At 37.1% G+C, this 16,643-nt stretch overlaps 1 protein-coding gene across 2 annotated transcripts in view; it reads left to right on the top strand.

Moving 5' to 3' along the window:
• Positions 1–15,966, top strand: part of LOC135215345 (neuron navigator 3-like) — a 108,548-nt gene extending 92,582 nt beyond the window's left edge. For both annotated transcript variants that reach the window (XM_064249902.1, XM_064249903.1), the window contains 3 exons: positions 2,251–2,673; positions 2,796–2,892; positions 14,490–15,966. In XM_064249902.1, the coding sequence (XP_064105972.1) occupies positions 2,251–2,673; positions 2,796–2,892; positions 14,490–15,260 (1,291 nt within the window). In that variant the 3' untranslated portion in view covers positions 15,261–15,966. The remainder of the gene's footprint in view (positions 1–2,250; positions 2,674–2,795; positions 2,893–14,489) is intronic.
• Positions 15,967–16,643: the final 677 nt, after the last annotated feature.

The raw sequence follows: 16,643 nt of genomic DNA, 5'->3' as shown, positions 1-16,643 counted from the left end.
AGATGCTCCCAAACCTTACTCCATTCTCACTCATCCTATCACTGACACCCATCTTACCCATACAAGCCTCAAATCCCTCATTCGAGAAGCCCGTTATTGTATTTTGGTCTCCAATACAATCAAAACATCATGTCTAGCAACTCTTCCTACTCCATCCTGCAGCTTTCCATTAAATGCATCTTACCTTTCATCAGGTGCATCATTCACATAGAGCCTTCCCTACCTTGCATCCCAACAGCAATCCTACTCCCTGATAATGAATGCATTCCAACCTGTTGGCCGGACATCAACAAACATAAATTATTCTTCCAGTTAATCTTGTTTCTGTTGTAGCAAAAATGTCTTAATTCATAACTCTCTAAAAAGCTTGGAAATTCTCAGCCTTCTCTCAGTCCGTGGGATAAGTTATTGCTCTGCCTTGTGTCAGGTCATACAACTGAAGAACATGGACCTCTTCCTTAGTAGTTATCCATTCTAATAAAAAGCTGGAGTGGGATGTGGTGCTCATCCTTTGCAGTCTCAGATTGCCATGCTGAGGTTTCACTCTCAAGACTGGTAGCCTTAGCTTCAGCAGAGTATGTTGGCAAGTGACATGGCCATTCATATCTTATCCAGCACTTGGCTGCTTGTGAATTCCTCTCATTTTCGTTCTCAGTTTATAATTTATCAGCTTTGATAAGAGATTTGAGAGCTTTTTGGTTCCTTCCTTCTAAGACTTTGTTAAGGGGGTCCAGATAAGATTCTTTTGTACCCAGTGTGAGCCTGGTCACACTACGCACTATGTATCTAAAACAAACCAACTTCTTAGGCTAGTGTTGGTGTCTCTCTTAGTACTAGCAGGCATAAGAAAGCGGTGTACAAAAAGTTTCTTTTTGGGTCTTTGAAGCAATCAGGTACATCATTCACATAGAGTATCATAAATATGTAGTAGAACATCATATACATATAGATCCACACTATGCGGTATATACTGACGGGTCGATTTGCAGCCATCTCGCTCAACAAAATATAGCAGATTTTCCTTGCTTAAAAATTCAGTTTTCACATCAGAATTATGTGCAATGTATCAGCCTTTTAAATTATTGAAGATATATCATTGCAAACATACAGTTTTAAACTAGAAATACTATACAAAAACCATTCAGATTTATTTTAAAAAATACACTTTCACAATAAATAAAATTTTGCCTCTACAGATGATTCCAAACAGTAAAAATGTGAAAAAATGTTGGAATGTATAACTTAGTTTGGAGGCCAAGTGCTGTGACCCACGAGGTCATTCAACACTGAAAATAATATTGAAACAATTGTTAGGAGAGGGTGAAAAGTAAGATGGGTGAAAAAGAATAAGAGTAGAAGTATATCAGTAGGAATAAAAGGGGTTGTGCCCAAAGGGATGCTACAAAGAACCACAAGTAATACCTACAGTGCACCACTTGGAGTGGATTGACAGTACTGGCCCCCTGCGAGGGTGGGAATATTTTGGGTTCCTTTCCATGTAAGCATTAAAATAATTGAAGATGATAAAACAGTCAAAGGTGCAACTAATATGACAAGATGAAAAATATACATATTCTCTATAATTCATTGTTATAAGTAAATAAATGGAAGAAGATAGGGAACTATGAACATGGTAGATATAAATTTAAAAAATAAAGCAAAACATTGGAAATAGAGCTCATTACTATATCTAAAGGACAAGAAGAGTAACTCTGACACTTTTAGAACTGGTCATTCTAGTTTGACCCATGAATAATTTGATGAATAGTCCAAATGATCCAATCCTTAGATGTACAGAATGTAGAGGCACATTAGCAGTTAAACATTTTATATATGAATACCCAAACCGTAATTAACATCAAAGTCAAGAATAAAGTGTGAGAGTTACCTGGCTCTAATTTTGAATGGTAATGACCAACATATAACAGCACCTTTTATAAAATACAGTACAGGTGTAACTTAGTAGATAAATCATAACTTGTAACTTTATAATGCAATGAAGTTACAAGTTTGAGATATCCTGATAGGGATTATACATTCATTCCTGTAAATGTTTTCATAAAAATTCTCTAGTTCTATTACCCATTTTGACCCATTACAATATATTACACTAAAGTATTTTTTGTGAGGCTGCTAAGGAAGTAATCCATTATAACTCCTTTTCATAAAATTGTTCAATCTATTCCTCAGGTGTGAACTTTGATATTAAAATTGATGGTAACCAATTTTTTTTCCACATCTTTTTTTCAGATGGGCTACTCTTAGTATTCAGCAAGAACCAGTCAGAGGGTTACTTGGTAGAGTCCTGCGGCGCAGAGTGGTAGCTGCTGAAGTAGCAGCGAATACTAGACTTCCAGATGCTCATCATTTGGCAGAATGGTTAACAAGGCTATGGCTTCACCTAAACACACTGTTATCGGGTCATTGTAGTTCGCACGAAGTTGGAGTTGGGCCAGGATTGTTAATGGATAGCCCTCTTGGTCAAGAAGAGACACAAGTTTGGTTTACTGAAGTCTGGAATACTCGCTTAGTTCCTTACATCAAAGAAACCTTGAGAACCTCATCTTCTCCAAATACTTCTATCTTTGACACCTGGACTGACCCACTTGACTGGGTGTTAGCCACATATCCTTGGCCAGTTAATGCTGCTTGTGGCCCTGATCAGCTCACAAGGCAAGTGTCATCCTCTCTTTGCTATTTAAAGATTGTAGTCATGACTTTTTAAATTGATAATGCTAAACATTTTGTACCAATTCTTTTTAAGAGTTCTCCTATAATAAAAATTTTACCGGCAGAATAACAGCAAGTGATATTGGTAAAGAGGAAGGAGGCCTTTTAAACAGAAAATTGTCAGCTCCTGAGCCCTATGTTCCACTGTCCGTTCGTCAGCAGGTAAAGTATATAAAAGCACACTGGTTTTAGAGACCACCTAAAGGTCCTAGGTAGAATTCATGATATAAGTAAGATTACACTAAGGGTTAGTGTAAAAATGGAAATTGACAGTGCACAAAAAACTTATAGTAGACCAGTTCTAAGTGCAGTATTTATTACAATTTGCATCTTTAGCCCTGAAAATTGCCTGACAGGTAATTTTTTGGGAAATTTTTTTAATTAGGGTAGTCTAAAGGAGAGTTATGGGGTATCCATTATGTCATAACATAAATTAACAGTGTTATGATGGTGGGTAAAATCAGTATTTAAAACTTGTTTTACAAATATTGATTAGTACTAGATGTAAACATACCAGTTAGAATTCTTAAGTATGTTTTGTAATAACATTTTTTAAAATTATACCAGATCTAAGAACTTAGAATCTTTCTGGAAAAATGTAGATCCACACGTATTGGCCTAAGCTATCATCTTGGAAAGTGGATGAGTCACACATTTAAGCGGGGATATAACCTAGCCAAACCTTCTCGAGAACTAATCTTAGTCATGATACTGTGATCTAATTGGAAGAAGGGGCATCCCCCTTAAATTAGCAATGAAAATGTAGAATGATAGGCGAGATTTTTTTTTTTTTTTTTGGGGGGGGCAACTTGAGGACTGACCTAAGCTACTCCTTAACAATAGTTAGTTGAAAAAATGTCTTTGTGTAGCACATATACCAGGGGTACTACTCCTTACATCCTCTCACAGTTCTGAAGAAGATGTTCATTGCTGATCCCTTTAGTCCTGCCTTGACTTGGAAGCTCTCCGTTAACCCAAGAGGTGCTAGTGTGGAGGAGTGATAATGGTAGCTACATTTGACGACATCTTCAAGGTTTGCGTGAGAGAGAGAGCGAGCGATCGATCGAGAGATAAGTGAGAGCGTCATTGGGTTGAGAGTGTAAATGTTTTGTATGTTTGATATGTAGTGTTTGGTGTTGCTGTGTGATAGTATGTAAGTGTGTATGTGTTTTTCTGAAGAGTGTGAGTGAGCGAGCAATGGAGAGAGAGAGAAAGATCATAAGCAGTGGATGAGATAATAAGGAGTGGTTTGATGGCGGGCAAAAGCGTCTGTGTAGTCAGTTACAGAGAGTTGTAAGAAGTCAGTAAGTCCGTGAAGTTATATAGTCGGGAACGATCTTTTGGAAGAGAGTATTGGTGGTCAGTTGTATTGTGATTTCCTAGAGTTGATTTTTTAGTTGTTATTGGTATTATGTGTTGGAATGTTGTTGTGCTGGTGCTTGAAGGTTGTTGTGCTTGTGTAGCTGGAAGGTTGTTGAGCTTGTGAGTTGTCGAGTGTTGATGTTAGTGAGCTGTTGTGATTTTTTGGTGTTGTGGTTAGATGTGGACTTGTAAGGTTCTTGTTTTGATGTTGTTGGTGTTCGACTGTGCAGTGATTTGTTGGGTCGTTGAGTTGTTGTATCGTTGTAGTACTTGATTAGTTGGTTTGTGTTGTGATTCTTGGCGATGGTTGTGTCACTACAACTAGGTTATATCCAGTGGATGGCACAGCGCCTAGCCCTGAGTATCCTGAATCTGGTGAGTACATGAATGTGAGAGTTTTGTTTGTGTGTTTCAGTAATGCATTTGTCCTGCGTGTATTTAGTAACGTGAAGAGGAGTGTGTGGCAGAGGGAAAGTTTGATAGTCGGTACGCTTAAAGTAACTGTGGGGAAATTTGCTTGCTTGTGGTCCTGCCACACTAGGGGGTTGCCCCTTGAGGACGACAGCAATATTATGCATCAACAACTTCAGTAATGGAACCAATTTTTCTTGCTCATTTTTTAATTTATCACCCAGTGTTATACATGGTTATATTTGCCTTGTGTCACAGGTTAATAATAAAAAATTAAATATAAGATACTTTTGAAAACTATTTAAAAAGAATATTTTTTGGAAAGAGAAGATTTTTTCAAAAACTGCATTTTAGTTTTGGATTGTTTTATGCAGTTATTCTGAGATAATTTCAAATTTTTCCATGATAATATTACTTCTTAGCTATTCAAGAAATTCCTATAAAATAACAAAATATATACAGCAGTTATTAATTGGTTGAATCAGTGTATGTGTGTGTAAGTTAACGGATCATGTACACTAACTTTTAAACCAATATTACTATCGTCACTATCATGTGTCTCGATATCACTGTATGATGGAAAAATGAATGAGCATCATCATCAAAAGCCACTATCACCAAAATTACTAAAGAAAAGATTATATAAATTTTCGAACATTGTAACGTCAGGATATGAAAGCCTCCCTAGTCCTGCCCCCCAGGCTGATGGAAGGTTTACAATTATGCAATTTTTACACCTATTATTAAGAGAAATATGGCATCTTTTATGTTCAAGAGTGAGCTGAATGGCTGATGAGACTGTTGATATTACTCAAAACAGAGCTAAGGGGAGGGACTAAATTTACTGCAATATTTGAAAATAAAGCGTTGATATGACGTCGTCCTTCTGCATTAAGTACAGCGTCGATTTTAGCTACACGCTGCACTTGTGGGTTAAATTTCTATGCATTTCACTAATAACCCACATATTTTTATGGTGTCTCCTGCTCCCTCAAACTTCTCATCTAGGTACTTGTATGTCTTTTCTTGGTCAATACAGATCATATAAAGTGCCCTCTGCTTCTCTGCATTTCTCTATTACCGGGTGTAAGGAGAATTTACCATTAGTTGTGCCAGTCCTCTCAGGTTACATTCAAAATGAACCCAAAGAATGTTTTATCTCCATGTTATGTCATAGTCCCTCTCAAGGTCAAAGACAAGTGAAGTGATGCTATTTGCTAACAGCTTCTTGTATTGAAGATTCCTTTCAAACTAATGCATCTGTCATGGAGTGCATATTTTGCAAATTATACTGACCCGCCAACAAGTATTTACCACCTTCCAATACCATGTCAAAAGTTCAAACCATTTTTTCCATAATCTTACTACATGTATAGACATGAGGTCACTGTAATTGGAAAGTAATTCTGTGTGTGTTGAAGGGTCTCTCCCTGGTTTCACAAATGGGAGTAATTTTTACATCTCTCATAGCTTGAGGAAGGTACATATGTTCTAGAAAAATGTTAATAAGGCTTAATATGAACTTCGCACTTTCTAATGCATGCTGAGTCAATATGTTATGTCATCCAGTCCTGGATATAATCTACTACACTAGCTTAAAACCAATTCATGTATACCTCATAATAAAAGGTAGATTGTGTTGTTCACTTCCTTAATGTACTTAAAATCAATTTCTACCTACTCCATGCACCTTCTTTGAAGTGAATAGAGTCTAGAGTCTAATATTTTTCTTGAGAATGGAGGTTCACTAGCAGTAAATTTGTCTGCTATTTTTCGCTCTCTCTCTTCCAATCTACAATTAGAAAAAATTTGAAATTGAATATGAAGACAAGGTCGTACTGTAAAGGTCCATGACTTTTAAGACAAGTCTCGTTGAGAGGGTATGTCAACAAGATATGAGAAATTCGAATATGTATCGTTTCAGCTAGTACATTGAATATATGATCATATAATTAAAGTCACAACTTCAAAATGAATTATCATCAAAGTATAGATTGACAAGTTTCATTCAAAATTACCATTTAAAATTAAAATATTCAGTCCCTCTTTTGTTTATGGTTTTATGTCCATCCCTGAGGAGCTTGCACTAAACTTGGAAGCTCCATTGGACACTGTGTTAATACCAACCCTTTGTGAATGTAAGTAAAACATAAACAAAATACATTAAAAATCTCACTGCCTCGGCAATTTCCAAAAATATTTTAATCAACCTCTACTACATTATACAGGGTGTAACACGAGTTTATGCAAATATTTTGGGAAATGAAAGAAAAAGTTTTTCCGAACAGAAAATGTTGTATGTATGAGCATCGTTTGTTGGCGAGGCAAATTTTTGAAAAAAAGATACGTTATCATTAAACGGGCGCAAGGTGGGTGGGTATAAAAAAGGTGGTTGCATCTGAAGTTAAGGAATTGACTAATTGGCATCTCTTGCCTCCTTAGGCCATGGCCCTTTACACCACAATTGCATACTGCAGGTTTGCAGTATGTAATTGTAATTTAATTGAAATTTTTAAGGCAATTGTAATTTTGTATATTATTTAATGGTAATTGTAGTTGTAATTGTAATTTGATAATAGGACAGGTAATTATAATTGTAACTGCAATTGACATAAAGCATATGTAATTACTCCTAGCCTAATGGAAGGAAAATCATCTGCTAAACAGGTGAAGACGTCGTACTACAGACATGACCGTCATACTACAGACATGACATCACCTGCAGAATGATTTCTTGGAAAGCAATAAAAATGTACAATTTTCTTATGTTTTTGTGATTTTTGTGGCACAAAGTGATAGCACAAGACACCCATACTTTAGCTATGTTAAAATATGCATATATTTAAAACCACAAAAGTGATATTACAAGACACCCAGCTATGTTAAAATATGAATATATTCAAAACCACAAAAGTGATAGCACAAGACACCCATACTTTAGCTATGTTAAAATGTGAACATAGTTAAAAAGACAGCTTCTCATTTTGACAACTGATAGTTAACGAGCATGATATAAATGGGGCAGGGCTGGGTGATGTCACCACAGGCAGCCAATCAGGATAGGATAGGATAAAAAATTAGTTTAACCAGACCTCTGCGCCTAAAAATGACTCTTCTCATGTGAGGAAAAAAAAACTAGACTTTATTAAAAAAAACAGACTTTACTTAGGAACATAATTAGGAACATGATAATTTTGTTAAGTGAGAAATCCCTGCCTTCAGCTTGAATTCCTGACATTTTTGGATCTCGAAAATAAATGCGCCTCTGCTGAATCCTATTTGGCCATTCAATGAGTAAGTGCTGGACAGTCATGGGAACTTGGCATCCATTGTATTTCATTGGGTCAGAATGTGGGGTTGTCATTAGATGACCATGAGAAAATCTAGTATGACCTATGTGGAATCTTGCTAATATTACTTCTTGCTTTTTAAGAGAAAGTGGTGCATATTTTTATTAGTTTCAGAGTCCAAGGTGGTGGGTTTTCTATTGTTGGAGGGAAAATTGGTGTTATACGAGTTCATTAAGTGTTTGGCTCTTTTTGGGAAGGAGCTAGCACCATGATGTTCAATCCTAGGATTATAATTCAGGAAGCAGGTAGCTGCAGGGGATGAACCTGCTTGTTGGGAAAGGCCTCTACATAGTGTTATTAGGTTGTGGTGGTGTCTCAAAGGTAGTATGCCTACCTTTGCTAAAAGGGAATTTGTTGGAGATGATCTAAATGCACCAGTACATAAGCGTATTCTTTCGGGATGTGATGCATCAAGAATTTTTAATGTTGCTTCAGATGCTGCAGAATATACAGTAGTGCCCCAGGATACGAAATTAATCCGTTCCAAAGTGGCCTTCGTAACCTGATTTTTTTGCATCTCAAACTATGTTTTACATTATATTGCCTAATTCGTTCCAAGCCCTACAAAAACACCACAGTAAATTTTATAATAAAGCTAAATTGACCAATAACCAATGAAATACAACAATTTGGAACATTCAATACCTAACATAACCTTTATTGTAGTACGTACCTGTAAATAAAGTGTATTCTTTATTGTAGTACGTACCTGTAAATAAAGTGTATTAGTGTACATGGTACAAGAAATACTGTACGTACATATGTAGTAAAATATGGAACCTTACCTTTTGAGTGAGGCAATCTCCGAAAGTGGCGACAGAGGAGGAGGACAAATGGCAGAAAACAGAGGAGGACGACAAATGGCAGAAAACATGGACATTTAACTTTACGAAACACATTAAAAAATGGCAGAAAACTTTAACACTAAACTTTATGAAACACATTAACAAATGGCAGAAAACATTAACACTTCTTGATTATCTCCATCTTCGCTCTCCATAGAAAGCATCCTCTTCTTTCCGTGAACTTCAGCAACATTCTTGGGACCCATTGCTAATAACGTAAGTAATTAAGTTCACACACAAAATGATAAAGTAACTTACAATACAATGAAAGCTAAATCACTAATGCGAATTTACGTTAAACGAAATATATGTGAACGAACGAATTTCAGTGTTTAAGATAACGCTGCTGCAAAAAATAGTCAAGGAACGCCTTTACATAGATGCTGACCAATAGGAGAGCAGGATCTTACGGCAGTGACTAGCATCAGGAACCAATGGGAAAGCAGGAGGATGGTGGCGAGTCTACTCAGTTGGCGGCGCGAGTTTTAAAATTGTTCTTGGCGGTCCGGGAGAATCTCAAACCTTGCCCTTTCGCAACCTGAATCATTTTCGTATACAGAAGAAAAAAATCTATGTCTTTGCTTTCGTAACTTGGATTTTTCGTAAGTAGGGACTTTCATATGTTGAGGTTCCACTGTATAGGAGAGCAGTAGTCTATTATAGATAAAACTGATGTCTTATATAATGTTAGCATCATATCATGTCCTGCTCCTCATGTAGAGTCGGATAGTTTCTTTAATAGGGCAAGGGCTTTTATACCATTGGCTTTAATATTCTTTATGTGTGCTTTCCAGTTTAAATGTTGATCAAACATTATTCGTAAGTACTTAACATTTGCACAGGAATCAATTTCAGTGTTATGTAGATGGAGTTTGATTTCTTGGTCTTTTAGCCACCTTTTGCCTTTATAGAAAATAATGGCTTTTGCTTTATTGGTTGAAAAACTAAATCCAACTGAAATGGCCCATGTGCTTATATTTGTGATGGCAGTATTGATGATTCTTTGGGCATGTCTCAGGGAGCTACTCGTGTAGTGCATGCCAAAGTCATCAATATTTAAGCTATTTTCAACTCCATTTTGGTAATTGTGCGGTGATGTCATTGGCCAATCAGGAGAAAGAAGAAATTTTCAAGTAAAGCTTTTTTTTATTTTTCTGTTTTTTAATCTTTGTCAGCATCAGTATCAGGAGTGCAAAAGACAACTTATGCTTTCCTTTACCTTGCAAAACTATTTTTATTATAGTGAAACTTAAAAAAACAAACAGGTAAAAATCATATTTTGGTTTGTTACCACAGTGCTCAATGGGAATGACGCTACCTCTTTCTCTAGATACCTTAGGTAACTGGATTGCTAGCTTTTTTAATTAGTTATATTCAGCAGGTTATTGAAAAATGTAACATTGCAGTCCCTTCAACTAGTAAATCACCTATGAATAGACTTCAATTAATTAATATTAATGATTAGCTTTACCTATTAAGAATGTAGTGTAAATGTTGCCCAGCAACATTTGTGATCATTGAATTCTAGTGTATACTGTCCTGCCATCTTGTCACAGAATTCTTGAATCAGGAGTCAGGACTAGGCCTATGCCTATGCTGAATGAGTGACTGTGACAGTAGTGACAGTAGTCATGAAGTACCTCTCGAGTACTTTATGAATAGGCTACCTTTGAGAGGAACGAAAGAAGAAAGGGAATTTTCCATAATGTTCCCTGCTTTTTCATCTGACAGAGACAAAAGTTTTCATATGTGCATTTTTTCCTTTGACTGGTGTGATGAATACTTTTGATAAGTTTTAAATCTTTACTGCTTAACCCTCCATCCCTATCCAAGTACAACTCTCCATGTACATTCCCCTTCCTATGCAACTCAATCATATTCCTGCTCGGATGGACCACCATCCCACACTTCTTCAGGAACCTGTATCCTAACAACATATCATACTTATCACTCATTCCCTCGATCACATAAAAGTCACCTTCATCCATCACTACCCCTTCGATTTCTACATTTTCATGCAACATTCCCACCACAGGCATACCCAAATTTCCTATTCCTCGTACCTCCCCTTTACATTTCCTAATTTCACACTCACTCCGCAACTTGTCACATCCATTCTTAAAAAGAACACTGACACTGCACCCAGTATCAATCAAAGCAACCAAACACACCCCTTTGCACCTCACTTTTACACTCATACATTCATGAGCTCTTCCTCCAAACCCTTTTTCATTCAACAATCCTTCACGCACATGCATCACTCTTACTGACCGCACACCAGAGGACCCACCCAACTGAATCCCCTTTGTACCTAGTTTCCCGAACTCCCAACCTGACTCATCCTCTTTCGCCTACACACACTCGCCACATGACCTTCCATTCCACTTTCAACACATTTTGTCCGGTTTTCCTTACACATCCTAGCATAATGCCCATTCTTCCTGCAATTACCGCAAACCTCAGTCACACAAGTACCTCGACATCCACTTCCTATATGCCCTACTTGCCCACACCTGTAACATTTAATATCCCTATCTTTCTTACACTCGCTCACTAAATGCCCTGTTTGCCCACACCCGAAGCAAGCTCCCAACGCCCACCGACATTCATTCTTTCTGTGCCCTAGCTTTCCACATCTGTAATACTACTGCTCTCGTTCACGACTAACCGACCCTACTCTTCCAACGCTTGCACTCCGATCTCTCTTAGGGCTAACCATACTTACGTTACTGGCTCTTAACGCTCCTATCAATCACTCACTCTGCCATTTGCCTTGGCCCTTCCAAAACTGCCTGCCTATAGCTCTTAAACTCTGGTATAACATCAGCCACTTCAGTCCTAACACTAACACTTCTACTCTCTTTCACACACCCATCCAACTTGTAGTCCTATACTATTTCCAAAATGTCGTTCCACGACAACCTTTGATTCGTCCATCACATTTTCTCCTCATGTTTCAGATTTACAAACTCATACACACTCTCAGGCACAGTCGCCAACAACTTCCTCACTAACTCTTTACACTCATTTATCCCTTCATCCCCAAACTTTTTCCTGGCTAATGTTTCCAACCTGCACACATACATCGACAACTCACCAACATTCATTCTTACCTCATCAAAACCATGTTTTCTCCTATATCTAACACTACTCCTTATCCTCTTCGCCTGTTCCACAATCCTGGCTTTCACACTCTCATAAGGCACATTCCCCACACTCATCATTACCCCATACATATTCAACAAAAATCCCGTCAAAAAGCTACCCAACTCTCTTGCCCAGATTCTCTTGTTATCCCCATACTTTGCCTCACAATACTTATCATATTCCTTTAAAAAATCCCTTATGTCCTTACTACCATATTCCTCGAATTGTGCACATCTAGGTATCTCTCTCGTATATACAGCCTTTCGTACTTCCCGCTCACTCTCACTTTCGCTACTAACATTCTGATCCCTTTTAACCTCGTCCGATACAGCGAATCAACTTCCATACTAACATCCATGCTCCTGATTACGGTCTTCTTACCCATCTTTCTACCCACCTGTTTCCACTCACCGCAATCCAAATCACTCTCAGCCCTTTCCCCAATGTATTCAGTCCTAGTCTCATCCTGTCCATCATCCTTACTAGCCTTCTTTCCCTTAGTCGTCTTTCTTTTTCCTCAGCCCCCTTCTTATTCTTGTCCTCAGGTTTATCCTTATCCTGTCTCTCTCCTTCTTTTCACTTTACCAAATCAAAAAAAATCACAAACAAGTCACCTTCGTCACTCATAGTTTCATCCACTTGCTTTTCCATTGTCTTTACCACTTCTGGCCTATCACAAGGCCTAGTAGGCCTACCTCCTACAGCTCCTTCTCCCATGAACCCCTTCATCATCTCCTGCACTGCATTCATCATCACTAAAAATTTTTCAGGCATTTTCTCAACCATTCTCTCTTCCGCTCCTTTCACTTCTTTTTTCATTTCCACTTTTGCACTCCTTAGCATTCCTCTCATTTCCTCTAACTCGCTCTTCAGCTCCTCACACTCTACCCTTAACCTCTCATTCTCCACTTCCAATTGTCCTCTTACTTCCCTCTCCAACCTCAACTCCTCCTCCAGCCTCTCCACCTCACTCAATCTTTCCATCCCAAACTTTCTCACCACTCACACACACTGGCCTAGACCAATCATCCTGCAGCTGCCACACCAGCAGTCCCTGTTCCGGCGCCAAAAAATAATGTGGCAGGATCACAAGCTTAGAAAAAACAAATAAACTCCCCACAGTTACATTAATCGTACCAGCTAACAAAATTTCCCACTCACACACTTTCCCCTTTACGTTACCTTTAACCTGCAGGACAATTGGTTCAATGAAATACCAAACACACAAAACACAAACAGGTACTCACCTCTGGCTCCAGATAGGCTAGGCTGTGTTGTCCGCTGGATAGGCTATAGGCTAGCTTGACACATCCACCGCCGATAACCAACCACACACCAACCAACTGAGACCAACAAACCCACCACAACTCAACAACCCGACAAACGACTGCAGACTAAGAACACCAACAGCCCGAAAGAACACGACAACCACACGACTTGCAGAAGCACAACCACCCGCCAAAACCAACACTGCCCCAACCACCACTCACAGACACCGAAAATGCATCCCCAACCTCTTCAACTTCACTAAAACCAGACAGACACATGCACAACAACCTTACAACACCAAAATAAATCAAATACCACAAAATCAACTTACAACCAACGGACAAAGGCTGTCAAACCAACTCTGTGAATTTACTAACTGCCTTGCTTCTTCCGACTCTCGTAACAGACTTCCACTGACATTCTACAGAGCGCCACAACAGACATGCTTCCGACCGCCATTTAACCACTCCCATTCATTCTTCCACCAATCTCTCTCTCTCTCTCACAACCTTTGGAGACTCTGTCAAATATAAACTCTCATTACTCCTCCATACGGTTATTGGCAATATTCGCTTATCATCAAGCTAGCGGAACGGAACCCCTGTCAGTAACTGGGGACTGCCTGTAGTATTCTTCTGTCGAAAAATCATATTAATCAATGATATCTTCATGTGCAGCTGTCTTTTGAATTTACTGCATATTCTGATGCAGAGCACAAGCACTCAGCTAAGGCATTTTGTTAGACTTAATATAGCCTAAATTACATATCTCTTATGTTTTATTTTTTTTTTATTTTAGGTTCTATTGTGCTTTATGCTCAATCCTTTGAAAGAGATTTAGAGGCTTCTTACTATTTTACAAGTTCCCCTCCCACTCACAAGCATTATCAGATATCACCTTGCCCTGCAGGTTATATGCCATGCCAAGATCTATGAAAAAATTACAATGGCTTGTAGCTATGAAACAAATTGCTTTACATTTACAATTATGTAGGTTTTAAATAATATCAAGCATTAAATATTCCTAATGTAATTTGCTGGGCATACAGCATAAGCAAACGAAAGATAAGACCATGGCATAATCTTATGTTTCTGAAAATATGAGATCTTATTCTATTAGTCAAGCAAATGAAAAATAAGATCATGGCGTAGTCTTATGTTTCTGAAAACCAGAGATCTTATTCCATTTGTTATATTGTAAAGTGTAAACCATGCAACAAAAATGTTTTTCATATTCTATCTACTTGGCTGCCATTCTTTTTCTTTCATTTGAAAGTTAAGACAGAATTAAAAGTTTGTGTAAATTATCTTTAGTCTCAATAAGTTGATAAAACCTCTTACATCCTCTCCTAACTTGAATTTCAATTTCTCACCAGATACGGAAAGCAGAGTCCATTTATTCAACTCCACAGTTACTTCCTTCAGGAGGACTGTCAAAGCCAGGGACCCATGGAACAGGGCAAACAGTATTTAGCAAGGACATCCAAACAGTTAATCCCTATCAACCTATAAAAGTTGATGAGAATAGTGAGAGGAATGAATGTCCAAATACATTTAACCACAGACAAGTACAGACAGTCAATGGTTTGCATAAAAATGGTAAGGTGTTCATTGACTACAAAAATGAAAATCTGAAGTCTGAAATTGGCATAGAAAAGTGTGATACTTCTGACTGTACGAGTGTATTATCAAATAGCAGGGACAGACTCGACAATATGGGTGAGAAGCATGAAGATTACAAAACATCTACTGGTAATTTAAGTGACAGCAGTAAAACATGCAACTCTCAGTTATCTTTAGTGGAAAATCACAAAAATGAGAGGGATAAAGTCCAAATGGATGAGGAAATGGAAACTGAACCATTAACAGAAAAGAGAGAGAAATGTGTACCTTCCTTATTCAACGGATATGTGAATTCTTTCACGAATGTGATTGATTGTAAAGATATTATGGACACTGATTGTAATGCTGAACACTATGATTCAAACTCAAGTAATCTTAAAGTTTTGGCAAAAAATGCTATAAACTCTAATAGCCTAGCCAATGATTGTGTGAAAATTATAAGGGAGACTGCTCCAAAAATTGATTTAAGAGATCTCTCTCATGAATTGACATCTACTTTTAAGCCAGCAGAAACTGCAATGTAAGTTGCTATGGAACAATGATTTAGCATGGCTGTAGCATATGTAAATTCAGGTTTATTCAGGTACTAGCATTCATAATATATAGCCTTCCTAACATAGTAAGTTTTCGAAGCTATAGTTTTATTCTGAAATAAGATGATTGCATAGTTAATAACTTCATCATTGTATGTCAGGTTCTCCCTCAATGGAGAACATAGAAATTACCTATTTTCTCTCTCTTCTGCACTGTTTGCCAGAATACCCATATCCCTTCCCTCTTCTTCATTAGGAATTTCATTTCATGCAGCCTAGCAATAAAAAACCATTTTAATAAAAGAGCATAGCGAATTTTAATTACTACGTTCATCAAAAATTTTAAAATTTTTCCTAATTCTGTAATAAACCTGCTTAACATCTTCAAAATCTTTTACTAAATCTTCCATAACCCATTGTTCCCACCGATGTACCAAATTTCTGCCAGAGTTTAAGTACATTTTCATGAATATCACCAAAACAGAGCCATCTCCCTTTTTCAACTGGTGTAAATACTGTATATGTATAATAATTAAATGCAAATTTTATCATATTACTATAGGTCACCTATTCAACTGTATATTAGAATATCTTGAACTTGAAAGTGTTCATATTGTGTAATATGTACAATCACAACAGTACATTTTTAATAATGTATTCAATGCTATCCAAAGATTAATTATTAATAATAAAACAATTGTTTCATTGATTCCTGCATTTAATGATACCCAAGATTATGGGCTTTTGGGTGACTCATAATTATACCAAGGTAAAATATTTATTACAAATAACAATTATGATATTAGTGTGCCAAGAAAACCCTACAGAAACCAAAAATAAGAATTAAAATTTAGTATAAATTCAGAATTCAAGCTTTTACTGCTTTTGCAAGTGTTAAATATGATCTTTTGTATCTTTTGTTATAAACAGAACTAGTGCTTCCTCCTATACAAGTTTTTTTTAACTTTAAATCTAACTAATAGCTCATCCATTCACATTTATTTAACTGTAACAATATTTAATTAGTATTTAACCTCTTTACTCAAATGCACCACAAGCCTAAGAACTAAGCTCAAAGAGTATCCACAAAAAATATATTTATACTTTTTTAAAACTTTCAAACACTGCTTCCATACTCATGGCTAATTTTTATATTTTTACAGCAAAGTCTTTCATCTTGATAGGCTTTTGTTGAAAAATATCTACAAGGGATAAAATACTGAAAAAAATACACCTTAAACTGTTTTCTCAAATTTTGTACACTGCAAACATGCAATCAATACATTCTTCAAATCAAATGTTGACAGAAAATGGCTTATGTTTAAACATATATTACTGGATAGTTTAGGCTACTACTGAGAGTGCTTTAGAGAC

Source organism: Macrobrachium nipponense, chromosome 5 (assembly GCF_015104395.2).
Source record: "Macrobrachium nipponense isolate FS-2020 chromosome 5, ASM1510439v2, whole genome shotgun sequence".
NCBI lineage: Eukaryota > Metazoa > Arthropoda > Malacostraca > Decapoda > Palaemonidae > Macrobrachium > Macrobrachium nipponense.
The sequence above is the reverse complement of the archived record's forward strand: the minus strand, read 5'-3'. Positions and strand labels throughout refer to the sequence as shown.